This window comes from Pseudophryne corroboree, chromosome 2 (genome assembly GCF_028390025.1).
Source record: "Pseudophryne corroboree isolate aPseCor3 chromosome 2, aPseCor3.hap2, whole genome shotgun sequence".
NCBI classification, from domain to species: Eukaryota; Metazoa; Chordata; class Amphibia; order Anura; family Myobatrachidae; genus Pseudophryne; species Pseudophryne corroboree.
The window spans coordinates 235,641,540-235,660,368 of NC_086445.1; the positions used below are offsets into that span (position 1 = coordinate 235,641,540).

The following is an 18,829-nucleotide window of genomic DNA, read 5'->3' on the forward strand; positions in this document are numbered from 1 at the left end:
GTGTATTTTAGCTGTGCAAGTGTGCGAACGCATGTGCAGCCGAGCTGTACAAACAGATTTTGTGCAGTCTCTGTGCAGCCCAGGACTTACTCAGCCACTGCGATCACATCAGCCTGTCCGGGACCAGAATTGATGTCAGGAACCCTCCCTGCCTACATTTTTCCAAACACTCCCATAAAACGGTCAGTTGCCACCCACAAACGCCTTCTTCTGTCAATCTCCTTGCGATTGCTCGTCGAATGCATTCTTCGTACATTCTTCGTACAAAGCCATCGTTGAGCAGCGATCCGCTTTGTACCTGTGCGATGAGCCTGCGCATTGAGGTGCATACGCATGCACAGTTTAGACCTGATCTCAGGCTGTACGAAAACGCGGCCTAGCGATCAGGTCTGAATTACCCCCAATGTTTATAACTTAATTTAGAATGTCAACATGTTCATAATGTTGGCATTATGCATGTCTTTTTGCATGGGTTGGGAATGTCAGTGTTAGGTTTTAGAGTTAGGCTGCAGTTACGGCCAGGGTTAGATAGTGTTGTAATCATTCTCACCATTGACATGAATAATGACAACATGTTGAACATGTGTACATAACTCCAACGTTTGGGCAGTACGGATGGTGTAATGGTTAGCATTACTGCCTCACAGCACTGAGGTCATGGGTTTGATTCCCACCATGGCCCCAACTGTGTGGAGTTTGTATATTCTCCCCGTACTTGCGTGGGTTTCCTCCGGGTACTCCGGTTTCCTCCCACAATCCAAAAATATACTGGTAGGTTAATTGGCTCTCAACAAAATTACCCTAGGCGTGAATGTGTCTGCGTGTACATGTGGTAGGGAATATAGATTGTAAGCTCCACTGGGGCAGGGACTGATGTGAATGAGCAAATATTATCTGTAAAGCGCTGCAGAATATGTGTGCGCTATATAAATAACTGGTAATAAATAATAAATAAACGTCAATATAGTGAATGTTGACATGTTCTAATGTAAACTTTGCGACCGTGTTCAGACCATTTGAATGTCAAAATCATGTACCACCTTTGATTTTATAGATATAGTACTTGGGTTTCACAAATGTTATAGAGGCATACTAAGGGGGGAAACCAATTAGCTGCTGTAAATTACTGTGTTGATCGGGGCTATCCAATTAGCCCTGATAAGCAGGCGAGAGGCGTGACTTATCTGGGATTTTGTAAACCAAATTTATGAGGACAGCCCTGTTTTCATGCAGAAAGTGTGCAATAAAGAGATATAAAAGTGCAATTCAGATAAAATAGAGTCTTACCGAGACTTTTTGATGTTTAACCAATACTGTACTGTATATTGTCCATACTGTACATTGCTCATCCATAGCTTCTGTACTATATGTGCCTACCTTTAAAGTCTCCTATCCCGGAGAAGCCCAGAGAGGAGACGCTGCTTGCACCTTGGGGGTCAGACTGTGATTTGCGCTATTAAGCCCCGCCCCTCATATCGGACCGCAATTCCCCATAAAATCTTCTCATCCTGCCCACTGCTCTAGGAAGTAGTTGGGTAGTGGGAGATCTTCCCTTTTTTTCATGGATGCAGGGGACTGCCTGAAAAATCGGGAGTCTCTCAGCACTTGTGGAAGAATAGACAAGCATGTTCTTCACCCCTTCTGTGCCCCACATGTTGTTCTTCATAAGTACTTACGTCCCAAATGTGCACCTATACTCAATTAGTGTGGCCCATGCCCCTATTATGTTTGACCTCCAAGGTAAGAGACCCTGCTTCCCTGCCTATAATGCACAGCAAGAGTACTGTTTGAAGACTCATGCAACAAGTGACCTTTTCCCTCATACAATTCAAAACCACCAATGAATGTATTGTACAGTAGTGCCACTGTTTGTCCCCAAGGAACATTGTCAACTGGTTGAACTACAGTAGGGCATAAAAAAGGGGACAGAGAACGTGAGACCTGTGGGTTGTTGAGAGTAGAAAGTCATAGGAAAAATAAAGTCTAGCAACACCAGATACAACACTTAAGGTGTATACACACACACTGGACGTTTTTGCCCTGCGTGTATGCACAGCGATGATCGTGAACATCGCTGGCAGAAAAATAGCTAAGTGCATAGACACTGAGCTACTTTCCCTGTGCCAGCGATGTTCTTGGGGGGGGCGAGGGCGGGCAGGTGAAGCACTCTCCCCAATAGGAGACTGTGAAAAGTGCTTCATTCGGCTGTACAAACAGACCAATGCACGGCGGCGGCCAGCGATGATGCGGGAGCGTGCATCACTCAAAATGCCAAAAGTGAGCTATTTTGAGCTCAAAATCGCCCAGTGTGTATGGGCCTTTAGAGTTATCTATGAAGTTTTGCACACTCACGAGTCACGACCAGTGCCTCTGGAGCCACCACTGCTCACGACCAGCAAATGATGGGTCCAAAGTTGAGATATATCAAAGATATACAGTACAATTTTATAACATCTAGTGCATGGCTTTGTGTAACTTGAAACCCATCTCCTATATAATAGCCCAGATCTGTGACTTTGTGACTCATTTGCTAACGCTGGGCGGAGTCACAGTCACATATTTGGGATCTGGGTGGCTGGATGCAGGCCAGGAACAGTCCCCTCCCTCGGTCCGCCCATCCCCACCGAGTCCCCTCCCAATCTCCGCTCACTCCCCGTACACTCCCTGCACCCTGGTGACACTGCAGCCGGTGACTGCTCAGCTGCCGCACAGTCCGGAGGAGAATGCCGTGGATGACCACTGACTGCCGACCCCGCGCCCCTCCCACCCACGGCACCCACAGACTTCACAACATCCGCACCCCACCCGCGGCACATGCCCCGCACCCTCCCACCCGCGGCACCCACACCTGCAGCACCCCCCACCCGCGGCACTCACTCCCCCACCCATGGCACACACATCTGCAGCACCCCCCGCCCCTCCCCCACCCGTGGCACTCCCGCCCCTCCCCCACCCATGGCAGCCACATCTGCAGCACCCCCCGCCCCTCCCCCACCCGCGGCACTACCGCCCCCACCCATAGCAGCCACATCTGCAGCGTCCCCAACCCCTCCCCCACCCGCGGCACTCTCGCCCCTCCCCCACCGCGGCCCTCCCGCCCCTCCCCCACCCATAGCACCCACATCTGCAGCACCCCCCGCCCCTCCCCCACCCGCGGCACTACCGCCCCTCCCCCACCCGCGGCACTCCCGCCCCCTCCCCCACCCATAGCAGTCACATCTGCAGCACCCCCCGCCCCTCCCCCTTCTGCGGCAATCCCGCATCTCCCCCACCTGCGGCACTCCCACCCCATCCCCCCACCCATAGCACACACATCTGCAGCACCCCCCACCCCTCCCCCACTCGCAGCACTCCCGCCCCTCCTCCACCCGCGACACTCCCACCCCCTCCCCCACCCATAGCACCCACAACTGCCACACACCCCACCCCTCCCCCACCCGCGGCACTCCCGCCCCTCCCCCACCAGCAGCAGATGCCCCTCCCCCACCCACGGCATTCCCGCCCCTCCCCCACCCGCCGCACACGCCCCTCCCCCACCCACGGCACTCCCTCCCACACCTGTAGCACCCACACTTGCAGCACCACCCGCCGCACTCCCGCACCCTAACCCATCCGCAGCACCCCCCGCCCCTCCCCCACCCGCAGCACACACAGCACCCACCACATCTGTCCTGCACCCACCCTCCCCCACCCACACCACTCCCGCCTCCTCCCCCACCCGTAGCACCCACAAACCGCGCCGCCCCCCACCTCTCACACCCGTGGCACCCCCGCCCCTCCTCCACCCCGTACCCCCCCCCTAAACCCCCGCACCCCTGCACCTCCCCCCTGCACCTTCCCCAACCACAGCACCCACAGCATCCACCACATCTGCCCCCCATTCGCGGCACAAGCCCCTCCCCCGCCCGCTGCACTCCCTCCCCAACCCACAACACCCCCTCCCCCCCACGCTACACCCCCGCACCGTCCACCCCACCTGCCCCTCCCCCACCCACTGCACCCACAGCATCCACCATATCCCCCCCACCCGCGGCACATGCCCCTCCCCCACCCGTAGCTAACACCACCCCTCCCCCACCCGCGGCACCCCCATACCCACCTCTCCCCCCATACACCACCGCTCCCTCCACCATTCATGCCCCGCCCCTCCCCCACCCGCGGCACCCACAGCATCCACCACATTCGCCCCCCACCCGCGGTACTCCCACCCCCTCCCCCACCCATAGCACCCACACCCGCAGCACCCCATCCCCTGCCCGCAGCGCATCCAAACCCCACCACAACCCCGCAGCTGCACCTCCCCCACCCCCATACCCACTTCTCCCCCGCACCCTCCACCCCACCCGCACCTCCCCCACCCGCGGCACCCACAGCATCCAACACATCCGCCCCCCACCCGCGGCACACGCCCCTCCCCCGCGTGCTGCACTCCTGCCCTCTCCCCCACCCGCAGCACCTTCGCACCTCCCCCACCCCACCCCCATACCCACCTCTCCCCCCTGCTACACCCTCGCACCTTCCACCCTATCCGCGGCACCTACCACATCCATCCCCACCCACAGCACACACCCCTCCCCCACCCGTAGCACCCACAACCCGCGGCACCCCCTGCTCCTCCCCCACCCGCGGCACCCACAGTATCCACCACATCCGCCCCCCACCAGCAACATCAGCCTCGCACCCCCTACGCCACCCGTAGCACCCGCAGCACCCTCCACCCCTCCCACACCAATTGGCACTCCCGCCCCCACCCGCAGCACCCCCCGCCCCTCCTCCACCCACGGCACCCACCACATCCGTCCCCCGCACATACCCCTCCCCCACCCGCAGTACTCCTGCCCCCTCCTCCACCCGTATCACCCACAACCCGCAAACCCCCCACCCCTCCCGCACCTCCCCCACCTCTCCCCCCGCTACACCCCCGCACCCTTCCCTCCCCCAACCCATCTCCATACCCACCTCTCCCCCCCGCACCTTCCACCCCCCCCGCGGCACACACAGCATCCACCACATCCGCCCCCACCCGAGGCACATGCCCCTCCCCCACCCGTAGCACCCACAGCATTCACCACCCCTCCCCCACCCGCGGCACCCCCGCACCCCCATACCCGCCTCTCCCCCCCGCTACACCCCTGCATCCTCCACTCCACCCGCCGCACCAACAGCATCCACCACATCTGCCCCCCAACCGCTGCACATGCCCCCCCTCCCACCCACAGCATCCACCACATCCCCCTCCCACCAGCGGCACTCCCGCTTCCTTCCCCACCCATAGCACCCACACCTGCAGCACCCCCCGCCCCCTCCCCTGCCCACAGCGCATCCGAACCCCCACCACACCCCCGCAGCCGTCAGTCCCCCAACCACAGCACCTCCGGCCCCCTCCCCCACCCACATCATCTATAGACACCTTCCCCCATTCGTGGACCTACCACACCTCCCCCACCCGCAGCACCTCCGGACCCCATCCACGGCTCCCCTGCAGCCACCCCTCCACCCGCAGCACTTCTAGAACCTATCACACAACCTCACCCCCACTGCAACCCCACCTCCCCAAACACCCCCCACTACATCGCCGCTCCCCCATGCACACCACCTACAGACCCCTCCTTCATTCACAGCCTTCCGCACCCACCCCTCCCCCACCAACAGCATCTACACTCCCCTTCCGCACCCGCACCTCCCCCACCCGCAGCACCTCCAGACCCCCTCCCCCATCCGCGCCCCCTCCACACCTGCGCCTCCCCCACCCACAGCACCTCTGCACCCTTTCCGCCATCCGTGCCACTGCACCCACCCCTCCACCACCCGCAACACCTCTGGACCCCCTTCCGCACCCACTCCTCCACCACACGTAGCACCTCGGACACCATCCGCAGCCGCTACAAGTGATTCCCTTAATCGGGGTGATCAGCGGCATGGATAGGCACCTCCACCTCACTGAACCCCCCACACACACACTGAACGTCTGTGAGTATAGTTGGTACCAATGGACATTGGATTAATAAAAAAAAGTTATACTGTGTCCATTATGTGTCTAAGCGACACTGCTACCTGTGGCCATTGTGTATAAGTGGCACAGCTCCCTGTGGTCACTGTGTGTATACGCGGCTCTGGTACCAGTGGCCATTGTGTGTATAAGTGACACTGCTACCTGTGGCCATTGTGTGTTTAAGCGCCACTGCTACCTGTGGCCATTGTGTGTATAAGTGGTGCTGCTACCTGTGGCCATTGTGTGTATAAGTGACACTGCTACCAGTGGCCATTGTGTGTATAAGCGGTGCTGCTAAAAGTGGCCATTGTGTGTATAAGTGGTGCTGCTACCTGTGGCCATTGTGTGTATAAGCGGCTCAGCTACCTGTGGCCACTGTGTGTATAAGTGCCTCTGTTACCTATGGGAATTGTGTGAAGAAGTGGCACTGCTACCGGGGTCCATTGTGTGTATCAACGTCTCTGCTACCTGTGGGCACTGTGTGTATCAACGTCTCTGCTATCTGTGGGCATTGTGTGTATCAGCGGCTCTGCTACCTGTGGGCACTGTGTGTATAAGCGGCTCTGCTACCTGTGGGCACTGTGTGTATAAGCGGCTCTGCTATCTGTGGGTATTGTGTGTATAAGCTGCCCTGCTACCTCTGGCCACTGTGTGGATACGTGGCTCTGATACCTGTGTCCACTGTGTGTATAAGCTGCGCTGCTACCTGTGGGCACTGTGTGTATAAGCGGCTCTGCTACCTGTGGGTATTGTGTGTATAAGCGGCTCTGCTACCTGTGGGTATTGTGTGTATAAGCTGCCCTGCTACCTCTGGCCACTGTGTGGATACGTGGCTCCGTTACCTGTGGCCATTGTGTGTATAAGCAGCTCAGCCAGCTGTGTCCATTGTGTGTATACGCGGCTCTGATACCTATGGCCACTGTGTGTATAAGCTGCGCTGCATACACTAGCAGTATATACTACACTATGTTATTCATTGTGCCCTGCGGCCACTCTTTACGCCCTCACAAAGGGCTACGCCCCCTTGACAATCGCACGCCCTTCCCCCTTGCAATATTTACCCAATAGCATAAACGTTTTTGCAGGTAAAACTCCATATAATAGCAATTATAGCACAGCTGAAGCCCGTGCAGGGGTTAACGGGTCTTAGCCTCTTGCAACAGTATTTTCTGTCTTAGGGTGTGTACACACGGTGAGATAAATCTGTGAGATTTTGACTATATAGTCAAAATCTTATGAAAAGTTAGTGCATATCTCATAGTGCTAGGCAGCTTGCGATACAGATTCGATCCCGATGCGCGCTCCCGTGGGGTCGGTATCGTAAGGCTAGATAGACTGTGCAGGCAAGTCAATCTTGACTATCTAGTGTACAATCTAGTACAAAGTATAGTCAAAATTGGCACTTAGTCAAAATCGTACATAGACAAAATCTCAAGCACAGATTGTCAAAATCTGTACTATCTGTGCTATCTGGGCTCTGGGGGAGTTCAAGGGAAATCGCATAGTCAAAATCGAACATAGCAGGGATCTCACCGTGTGTACACACCCTAACACCTTCCCTCTCTTTATCCTCTCCCTACCATCCTGACTCTCCCTATCCTTTACCGATCGCACGCATTTCTGTACATTCCCTTTCTCCCCCCCCCCCCCCCCCTACGCCTCTCTATCTTTTCTCAACCAGACACCATTTCTGTATGCCCTCTATACTGCCCTGTGTTTCTGATTCTGTTATCTACCGGTCTGCGTATGTCCAAAGGTGTGCAGGGGTTAATGGGGCGTAGCCCCAAACGACGGTGTGAAGAGCGCCCGTAGGGCGCGATGAATCACCTAGTATATAAATATTTGTTTACATGAAAACTGCCATATTAATTCATTCATTTTAAATTCATTATGTAAAATGTAATGTGCGATAATTTCTAAATTAGGTGAGTTATTTTTTTTAAATCTATGAATTTCTTACTATTTTCTTTCCAATCTTTAAATGTCTATAACAATGTGACTCTTTTGTAATAACGCGCCTTAAAATAAGTAACAAAAAATGTACATTTTAGTCACATTTGCAAATGCTGGTTACTTGTATTTTGTATAAGATGCCTACGCTGTCATACATTTGAATAGGCATATAGTTGTGGATACTGTATATAGTGATACTTGTAAATTGATAATGATGTGATGTATTATATTGTATGTGCATAGGGCTACAGAATATGGAAGATATGACTAATTCAGGCTCTTCCAAAATCTTCCAAGTAACAAACTGCATGGAGCATGCACTGACCGCTTGTCACCCATGGACACGCTACTCTGCTGGATGGGATGCCAAACTATATGCCATCCCCCTTTCCTACCTGCCCACATTCATTAGTGACTATGTGGCATCTTGGAATTCACCAAAACCAGCAAAAAGAGAACTTTAAAGCGCAAAGAACAGAACCAGGTGAGTGGTAATGTGGACACACTTTAGCTAAAGGAGTCAACTGGTTCATGTGTTAAGAGTATAAGCAATGCTGTTTCTTGAGTCGGGTGAGCCGTGCGGCCTTTGGCATCTGCAAAATGGTTTTCTATTATGTCTATGGGAGAGGCACGTTTTTTAATATCTAGGGATGGGGTGGGGGGGCATTTTTTTAATGCTCGCACTGGAAGCCAAATTGTCCAAAAACTGTCTTTTTGTTTTGTATACACATATGGCATTTATATTGCAATGGAGCTGGTACTAAGTATAGTATGGGATTTAGGCAGCACAAGCTTATTTGTTTTGTGTGTTTACTTCAAAATACCATCTAAAGTAGTTTTGACTGCTGTCTATCAAGCCCAGGGTTGAACCCGCCCTATTTAATATGGTATGCAGTGCACATCCTACCTCCTCCCTCCCCCCTGCACAGGATCCTCCTCTGTTTTTCACTCTCCTACCTGGCTGTAGTATATACGGGTTCAGTATGAATTACTGGTGGCCAGGATGCCTGCATCAATATACTGACAGCGGCAGGGGCAGATTGGAAACAAAAAGCGGCCCTGGAAAAATTTGTACTAGTGGCCCCACATGGGCAGCACCAGAGGTGTAAGGTCTAGCCATGGGCCATGGCAGCAGCACCCTCCCCCCAAGACTTTCCAGATAGTGGGCATGTCCAGCACCAAGGGGGAAGTTAAAAGGAAATAATTAAATTTTCACACATCAGAGGCGGCGTTCGCCGCGCTTACCCCTGCGTGTCTGCTCGTCGGTGTTGCGGCCTTTGCCTTCAGTGGGCCACGGGCTCTGGCGTCTGGCTGGCGCGGCTCCCGGCGGTTCTCCGGGGCATGGGCGCCGCCATGACACCCAGCATCACGTGGACGGGGGGCAGGTGACGTCATCAGACTGCTCCGCCAATCCAGCGCTGGCGGGAGATTCAAAGTCAGACGCCGGACAGAGCTTCAGTGCCTGAGTATCGTCTTCCCTGACGTAGATGCCAGCGCTCTTGTTCCCAGCAAGGATCTCTGCAGTTGTATTCTAGTGTCCCCGGCGTTTCCAGCTGCCAGTTCACTGCACCGGTTCCAGTGTATTCAGCGGCCGGTAAATCTCTCTGCATTCCACTCACCAGTGCTTCTGGGAATCAGCGTGGCTGCGGGCCTAAATCACCGTTCTCAAGTTCTGCAAATCAACAGCGTCTAAAACCCCTGCACTTCAGTTCCTCACATCATCAGCGTCTCAGTCTCCGTTCTCAAGTTCTACAAATCAACAGCGTCTAAAACCCCTGCACTTCAGTTCCTCACATCATCAGCGTCTCAGTCTCCGTTCTCAAGTTCTACAAATCAAACAGCGTCTTAAACCCTTGCACTTCAGTTCTTCACATCATCAGCGTCTCTGTCACCGCTCACGAGTTCTTCAACCATCTGTGCTATTAATCACCATTTATAAGTTCCACAAGTTATCAGTGACTTTTAAACATCACCCACAGTTTCTTCAATTACCAGCATCTCTAATACTGCTCACATAACCCTTCAGTGGGTCTGGACATTTCCCTCATTTATTCCTTTTTTGGCATTTGACTTTAAGTTGTTTCCCTCTGCAATAAAGCTCTTTAAAATTTCATCAAACTCCACTGTCAGCGTCCTGTATGAGGAAATCCTATATTAGGCCTTCCCTTTTCCAGCTCAGTTGTGGTTCCTCTTCCCAACCATCGGAAGAATCCCCGAGTTCACAACACCCTCAGCCTAGGCCAGTGACAGTATACTCAGGCCACATGGACCCGGGGAATCGGAACCCAGAGGCAAGCGCCATGCAGGACCTAGTTTCCCGAGTACAGAGTCAGGAAGCAGCACAGAATCAGGTGATGCATTATCTCCAGGAGTTATCTGGCCGGCTGGATCAACTCCAGACTTCGCTGGCTTCAGTGGTTCCAGCTCCAGTTCCAGTATCCGCTCCAGTGGTTGTCTCTGGCAATGTTTCCTCCTTGTCTGGATCCAGGTCACGCCTTCAGCTTCCCACTCCTCCTCGTTATAACGGGAATCCGAACAATTGCCGTGGATTCCTCAATCAGTGTGAGGTACATTTCGAACTCCTCTCACACAACTTCCCTACTGATCGGTCAAAAGTGGCATACATTATCTCTTTGCTTGAGGGTTCAGCGTTGGAGTGGGTGTCACCGTTGTGGGAGCGATCAGATCCGTTAGTTTCTAGTTATTCCAACTACTTGGCGTCATTCCGAAGGATCTTTGATGAGCCTGGCAGGACGACTGCTGCCTCAGCTGACTTGCTCCGAGTTCGACAAGGCTCTCGTACAGTGGGACAGTATGTAATTCACTTTCAAACTATAGCTTCTGAACTGAGCTGGAATAATGATGCCCTTCGGGCTGCTTTTTGGAACGGGCTCTCGGATCTTTAAAAGATGAATTGATTACAAGAGATCTGCCAGATTCCTTGGAACAGTTGATCTCACTCTGTGTAAAGGTGGATCTTCATATGCAGGAACGAGGTGGTGAACGTAGTCGGTCAGACCGGTTGAGACTCCGATCTCTTCCTTCTAAGCAGACAGTTAATTCCAGTCCAGACGAATCCATGCAGATTAATCGGTCTCGGCTGTCCCCAGAAGAGCGTCAGCGTCGGCGTGAAGGTAGACTTTGCCTCTACTGTGGAGCCGCGGATCATTTCCTCAAGTTTTGCAAGTCTCGCCCGGGAAACGGGCAGTCCTAGCTTGTTCTGGAGAAGTCAAGAACTTCTCAATCTTCTCCGGCAGTGGACTGTCTACTTTCTGTATCTCTGTCTTCTGAGTCTGAAGTCAAAACCGTTAAGGCACTGTTGGACTCAGGAGCTGCGGGGAATTTTATTTCCCTTTCCTGCGCCCAGAATCTGGGTTTGAAGTTACAGTCGGTCGAACGACCTATTGCGATAACTGCTATTAATGGTACCCAAATTCCCAATGCTCTGATTACAAGTCATACCATGCCAATCAAGCTGCAAGTGGGAGCTTTGCACCAAGAACATCTGGAGTTCCTTGTGATTCAGGAGATGTCTCACGATCTCGTCCTTGGTATTCCCTGGCTCAAGCTTCACAACCCTCACGTCGACTGGAGGTCGACACAGATAATTTCTTGGAGTCCATTCTGTCACTCGAATTGTCTTACTCCTGTCTACCCGCTTCGCGCATCATCAAAGTCGGACGTAGAGCTTATTCCAGAGGCTTATCAGGAGATTACAGATGTCTTCTCGGAACAGGCGGCTGATAAGTTACCACCGCATAGACCCTGGGACTGTCCTATTGAGCTCATTCCGGGGAAAATGCCACCTCGAGGTCGAACCTATCCTTTGTCAGTACCTGAGACTCAAGCCATGTCAGAATATATCAAGTCTAATCTGCAGAAGGGATTCATTCGCCCCTCTACTTCCCCAGCGGGAGCAGGCTTCTTCTTTGTGAAGAAAAAAGATGGAGGCCTGAGGCCATGTATCGATTATCGAGGTCTAAATGAAGTCACCATTAAGAATAAGTATCCTCTGCCGCTCATCACGGAGCTTTTCGATAGAGTTCGCGGAGCTCGAGTCTTCACTAAGCTCGATCTAAGGGGAGCTTATAACTTGATACGTATCCGACAAGGGGACGAATGGAAGACGGCCTTCAATACTAGGGACGGGCATTATGAGTACCTGGTAATGCCGTTTGGCCTCAGCAACGCCCCCGCCGTCTTCCAGGGATTCATTAATGAAGTCTTTCCGGACATGTTATACCTAAATGTGGTAGTATATTTGGATGACATCCTGATATTTTCGAAGAATCTCTCTGAGCACAGAATACAAGTTAAGGAGGTACTCCTTCGGCTGCGAGAGAACCATCTTTATGGAAAGATTTCCAAGTGCACCTTTGAGGTTCCTTCTATTCCATTTCTGGGCTACATTTTTTCAGGTACGGAGTTGCGTATGGATCCGGAGAAACTTTCTGCCATTCGGGACTGGACTCAGCCTCTTTCCTTGAAAGCAGTGCAACAATTTCTAGGGTTCGCAAATTACTACCGGAAATTCATAAGGGGTTTCTCTACTATTGTGGCGCCTATTACTGCTCTAACCAAGAAAGGGGCTGACCCAAGCCATTGGTCCTCTGAAGCTGTAGCAGCATTCGCTCAGTTGAAGGCAGCCTTTATGACCGCTCCGGTACTTCAGCAGCCAGACTTTCTAAAACCATTCTTTCTGGAGGTTGATGCTTTTACGGTAGGCATAGGTGCCGTCCTTTCACAGTACGCTCCAGATGGGAAGTTACATCCATGTGGTTTCCATTCTCGCAAGTTCTCCCCTGCTGAATTAAATTACACCATTGGAGATAAAGAGCTGTTGGCAATAAAATCTGCCTTAGAAGAATGGAGATATCTTCTGGAAGGTGCTAAACACCTAATTACGATTTTCACGGATCACAAGAATTTACTGTATCTCAAGACGGCCCAGTGCTTGAATCCCCATCAAGCAAGATGGGTGCTCTTCTTTGCTCGATTTTCGTTTGTCATTAAGTACCGGGCTGGAACTCTTAACACCAAGGCGGATGCCCTATCCCGTTCCTTAATGGCTTCGGATGAGGAGAATACCGTTGAAAAGGCGTTGATCCTCAGTCCTGTCTCTATCTCTGCGGCTCCCACTGCGTTGGGTCCTCCTCCTGGAAGAATGTCTGTGCCAGCTACATTTCGACCAAAATTGTTGCAGTGGGCTCACATTTCCAAGTTTTCTGGCCATCCGGGAGTTCAAAAGATGTGTGAATTTCTACGAAGATCTTACTGGTGGGACACTATGAAGAAGGACGTTCAAGAGTATGTCAACTCGTGTCCTCAATGTGCTCAGCACAAAACTCTTCGTCTGCCTCCTGCGGGATTGTTACATCCACTGCCCATTCCTAAGAGGCCTTGGACCCATATCTCTATGGACTTTGTTACTGACCTACCTCTCTCTAAGGGTCATAGCACCGTCTGGGTGATTATCGACCGATTCTCTAAGATGGCACATTTTGTTCCGTTGACCGGATTACCATCAGCTTCTAAGTTGGCTTTGTTATTCATTCGGGAACACTTCCGCCTGCACGGGTTACCTCTGGAAATAGTCTTGGATCGGGGGGTACAGTTTACGGCAAGATTCTGGAGAGCACTCTGTACGGCTCTACAAATAAAACTCGTTTTCATCTGCATACCATCCACAGACCAATGGGCAAACTGAACGCGTCAATCAAGATTTAGAGACTTTTCTCCGTGTTTATCTCTCTCCCTCACAAGATAATTGGGTGGAGTTGTTGCCTTGGGCCGAGTTCGCCCATAATCATCTATATCACTCCTTGACTGGTGAGTCTCCATTTTTCATTAATTACAGATTTCATCCTCAAGTTCCGGAATTACCCATTTGTACTCCAGAAGAAGTTCCTGCTGAAGCCTCTACTCTCCGGCATTTCAGTCAGATCTGGAGTCGAGTTCATGCCAACCTCAAGAGAGTTTCCGGTCGCTATAAGTTCTTTGCGGATAGGAAGCGACGGGCAGCTCCTCAATACAAGGTTGGTGACAGGGTATGGCTCTCTACCCGCAATCTCCGTTTAAAGGTGCCCACTATGAAGTTCGCTCCAAGGTTCATTGGTCCTTATCCCGTGTTACAAGTCTTGAATCTGGTTGTCTGCAAATTGGGATTGCCTTCCCATCTCCGGATACCAAATTCCTTCCATATCTCTCTTCTTCGCCCTCTTGTTTTGAACCGGTTTCATTCCAAGTCCCCAAGGCCAACCTCTGCAGAGGCTGAAGAGGGTACGGACTTTGAGATCAAAGCCATTCTTGAATCTCGCTATCTCCACAAGAATCTACAGTATTTGGTGGAATGGAAAGGTTTTGGCCCTGAGGAAAGGAGCTGGGTCAAAGCTACTGAAGTTACGGCTCCCCGACTGGTGCGGATGTTCCATTCCAGACATCCAACAAAACCTGGAAAGTGTCCAGGGGCCACTCCTGGAGGAGGGGGTACTGTCACACATCAGTGGCGGCGTTCGCCACGCTTACCCCTGCGTGTCTGCTGGTCGGTGTTGCGGCCTTTGCCTTCGGTGGGCCACGGGCTCCGGCGTCTGGCTGGCGCGGCTCCCGGCGGTTCTCCGGGGCATGGGCGCCGCCATGACACCCGGCATCACGTGGACGGGGGGCAGGTGACGTCATCAGACTGCTCCGCCAATCCAGCGCTGGCGGGAGATTCAAAGTCAGACGGCGGACAGAGCTTCAGTGCCTGAGTATCGTCTTCCCTGACGTAGATGCCAGCGCTCTTGTTCCCAGCAAGGATCTCTGCAGTTGTACTCTAGTGTCCCCGGCGTTTCCAGCTGCCAGTTCACTGCACCGGTTCCAGTGTATTCAGCGGCCGGTAAATCTCTCTGCGTTCCAGTCACCAGTGCTTCTGGGAATCAGCGTGGCTGCGGGCCTAAATCACCGTTCTCAAGTTCTGCAAATCAACAGCGTCTAAAACCCCTGCACTTCAGTTCCTCACATCACCAGCGTCTCAGTCTCCGTTCTCAAGTTCTACAAATCAACAGCGTCTAAAACCCCTGCACTTCAGTTCCTCACATCATCAGCGTCTCAGTCTCCGTTCTCAAGTTCTACAAATCAACAGCGTCTTAAACCCTTGCACTTATGTTCTTCACATCATCAGCGTCTCTGTCACCGCTCATGAGTTCTTCAACCATCTGTGCTATTAATCACCATTTATAAGTTCCACAAGTTATCAGTGACTTTTAAACATCACCCACAGTTTCTTCAATTACCAGCATCTCTAATACTGCTCACATAACCCTCCAGTGGGTCTGGACATTTCCCTCATTTATTCCTTTTGCATTTGACTTTAAGTTGTTTCCCTCTGCAATAAAGCTCTTTGATATTTCATCAAACTCCACTGTCAGCGTCCTGTATGAGGAGATCCTGTATCAGGCCTTCCCTTTTCCAGCTCAGTTGTGGTTCCTCTTCCCAAACATCGGAAGAATCCCCGAGTTCACAACACCCTCAGTCTAGGCCAGTGACATAAATATTATGAGCACATTATATGATACACCTTCAGAATTTAGGAAACTATGGGGGTCATTCCGAGTTGTTCGCTCGCAAGTGAATTTTAGCAGATTTGCTCATGCTAAGCCGCCGCCTACTGGGAGTGAATCTTAGCATCTTAAAATTGCGAACGATGTATTCGCAATATTGCGATTACACACCTCGTAGCAGTTTCTGAGTTGCTTCAGACTTACTCGGCATCTGCGATCATTTCACTGCTTGTCGTTCCTGGTTTGACGTCACAAACACACCCAGCGTTCGCCCAGACACTCCCCCGTTTCTCCAGCCACTCCTGCGTTTTTTCGGGAAACGGTAGCGTTTTTTCCCACACGCCCATAAAACGGCCTGTTTCCGCCCAGTAACACCCATTTCCTGTCAATCACATTACGATCGCCAGAACGATGAAAATGCCGTGAGTAAAATTCCTAAGTGCATAGCAAATTTACATGGCGCAGTCGCAGTGCGGACATTGCGCATGCGCATTAAGCGGAAAATCGCAGCGATGCGAAGATTTTTACCGAGCGAACAACTCGGAATGACCCCCTATATCATTCTTTAGAAAGATATATTTTCTTGCATATTACACCGACCGTATCCCAATCACTATTCACTCAATCTTATATGTCAGCCAAGCAAGCAGGCAGACAGAGCATACACTAGATCATCTGCAATCACAGGTTAAGTGGCAAAATAATTTTCATATATGCAAATTATTTTGCATCTTATTCATTATGTCTACAAAAATGACCACATGTCCTCAAACAAAACAGGCCCCACGGGTGCGTCGGCCCACCGGGAATCTTCCCTGTAGACCCTATGGCCGATCCGCCTCTGGACAGCGGCATCCCAGCTGCCAGTATGCCGCTGCACTCGTCACAGGTTCTATTCCCACTCTATGGACGTCATGATACCCAGGAGTGGGAATAGTCCTGTTGCGCCGGTATTTCAGCTGCCGGCATTGCCAGCTGTCGGGATATCGGTGTTGGTATCCTGAACACCGGGATCCATCACCACACGTCACTGATGTAAACTTATGCACTCTGCCAATAAATGTGGGATACTCTGCTCCTTAGAGCTCTCGCTGCTGTCCACCAGAGAGGATGAAGTTAAATAATACCATCAGGGGCGTCTCTAGAGAGGAGGGGACCCGTGTGCAGATTCCGTGTGTGGGCCCCCTCCTCTCCCGTAGCTGTCACGCCGCTGCTAGCGCTCTTAGTGCTCTAGACTCTGGCACAGTGCCAGAGTCTACAGCGCATGTGCAGGACTACAAAAAATGGCCGCCGTGCCATTTTTCCAGAGACCTGCGCATGGTGGTCAGTGCACTAGTAGTGGCGTAATGGCTACGGGAGAGAAAGGGGCCCACACACGATCAGCGATGGACTCCGGAAAGGTAAGTATAGGAGAAATGGGTGCAGTGTGTGCGGTGTGGGCCCCCCGGGACTCAGGGGCCCGTGTGCACCGCACACACTGCACCCATTATAGAAACGCCAATGAATACCATATATTCATCTATTTGAACAGAGTCTCATTCTAGGCACAGCATCAGCATGAGACTGAACCAGTTTATTACTGGGAAGCAGCCATAGCCAGATTAAGGAAGGGGCACAGGGCGTACTGTACCCCAGCTCCCCCCCCCCCTTCGCCGGGCCAGAGCACGCTGATATCATCTCTTCTCCTCTTGTGCAGCAGCAGCAGAACCAGGCAACCAGAATTTGAGCAGGACAGTATGCAGTACTGTCAGAAACACAGGATTATCAGGTTTCATGAGATAAAGATGGAGCTTCCCGACCAAAGGAGAGATAGGGAGCACAGGCGCCAAAATGGCGCTGCAGCGATATAGGGGAGAGGGAGGACACACGCGGCTGCGGGCCAAACGGGGGAAAGGGAGGGGCGGGGGCAGGTATACCCGTTCTCCCTTTCACACCTAGGAGAGCAGGGCTGCCAGTAGGCTAGCAGGGGGAGGAAAGAGCCATGAGGGGGTTAAAAGGCTGAGGCAGAGGGGGGATGCTGCATTCCAGGCCAGAGCTGCAAACAAATCCCACCCACCCACCCCTTTTGTGAATGTATCATTTCTACTTTATGCCTGTCAGCATTTTGTGTGTTTAAAAAAAAAAATAAAGAGATGAAGGAAAAAAAAAAACACTGAGAAAAAAATGGGACGTTTATGGATGCATTGGTGGTCAAGAATTTTGTAAGGTAACAAGGTTTGCAAAGATACAATCGGTTTGGGTAACCGGGTTGGAAAGAGGTTGTGTAATGTCTATACATTTTGTCTTTTGTCACAGTTGGTACGGAGATATATGTAGCAGGGCAGACGGGAAGAAGCGGTGCGCAAGGCAGGTGGAGCAGGGGAGCCAGCTGAGGTTGCAGATTCACCGTCGGCGAGGTGCTGCACGCCAGACTCCAGCTGTCGGTGGCGGGCCGTCGGCTGCGCACCAGGCCAGAGTTATCTGTGGGGGCTGGCTCCATAGCGGGGGCGTTGCTGAGGGCCTACGGTGTAGGTATGTGGCTGGCCCCGTCATAAATCAAGGAGGAGCATGGCTCCATAGCGGGGGTGTTGCTGAGGGCCTAAGGCATAGGTATGTGGCACGCCCCGTCATAAATCAATGATAGGCATTGATAGGGTTTTTTGCCTTGCCCACCGTTCTCTGTCCCTACCCTGCAAAATGTAAAATGTAAATAAGGTAATGTTTAATAAAACTGTGGCCAATGATTAAATCCCAGATCTTGTCTCCGAGTATGATTTCAGTAGAGCAGATATTGGTGTTGGTTTATCAGGGACGCAGCAGGCCACCCTCTCTCCCTTAAGGAGTGGGGAGAGAGCTGTAAATGACCCAGGGTTCCCAGCTTCTCCTCATTCCTGTCTGGTTGTCTGTATCCTGTATAACCTGTTATCTAATGAGAGCATTCAGGTCTAGAGAGAGAAACACAGAGAGTCCTCCTAAATCCTGTCCAAGGGCGTAAGTAGTACAGAGGCTGCTGCATTCTTGCAAGATAAATTATAGATTTTATTTTTCTATGTGTATTTTAAGATTGTTGAAGTTGTCTTTGTTCCACTACAAGAAAATTTTTAGAAAATAGTTGTCTCTCAATTAGGTGGAGCTATAAACAGTTTTTTGGGCAATATTAAACTATTAGTCTAAATCTAATATATACCATAGGTCAGTGATTTTCAACCTTTTTTTACTCGCGGCATACCGAACTATGGGGGTCATTCCGAGTTGTTCGCTCGTTGCTAATTTTCGCAACAGAGCGATTAAGGCAAAAATGCGCATGCGCATGGTACGCAGTGCGCATGCGCTAAGTATTTTAGCACAAAACTTAGTAGATTTACTC

General features: G+C 51.8%; 1 protein-coding gene across 3 annotated transcripts in view; it reads left to right on the plus strand.

Moving 5' to 3' along the window:
* The window catches only part of LOC135011660 (retinol dehydrogenase 7-like), a 132,593-nt gene that overhangs the window by 87,653 nt on the left and 26,111 nt on the right, over positions 1–18,829 (plus strand). For all 3 annotated transcript variants that reach the window (XM_063952478.1, XM_063952480.1, XM_063952479.1), the window contains one exon: positions 8,189–8,429. In XM_063952478.1, the coding sequence (XP_063808548.1) occupies positions 8,189–8,409 (221 nt within the window). In that variant the 3' untranslated portion in view covers positions 8,410–8,429. The remainder of the gene's footprint in view (positions 1–8,188; positions 8,430–18,829) is intronic.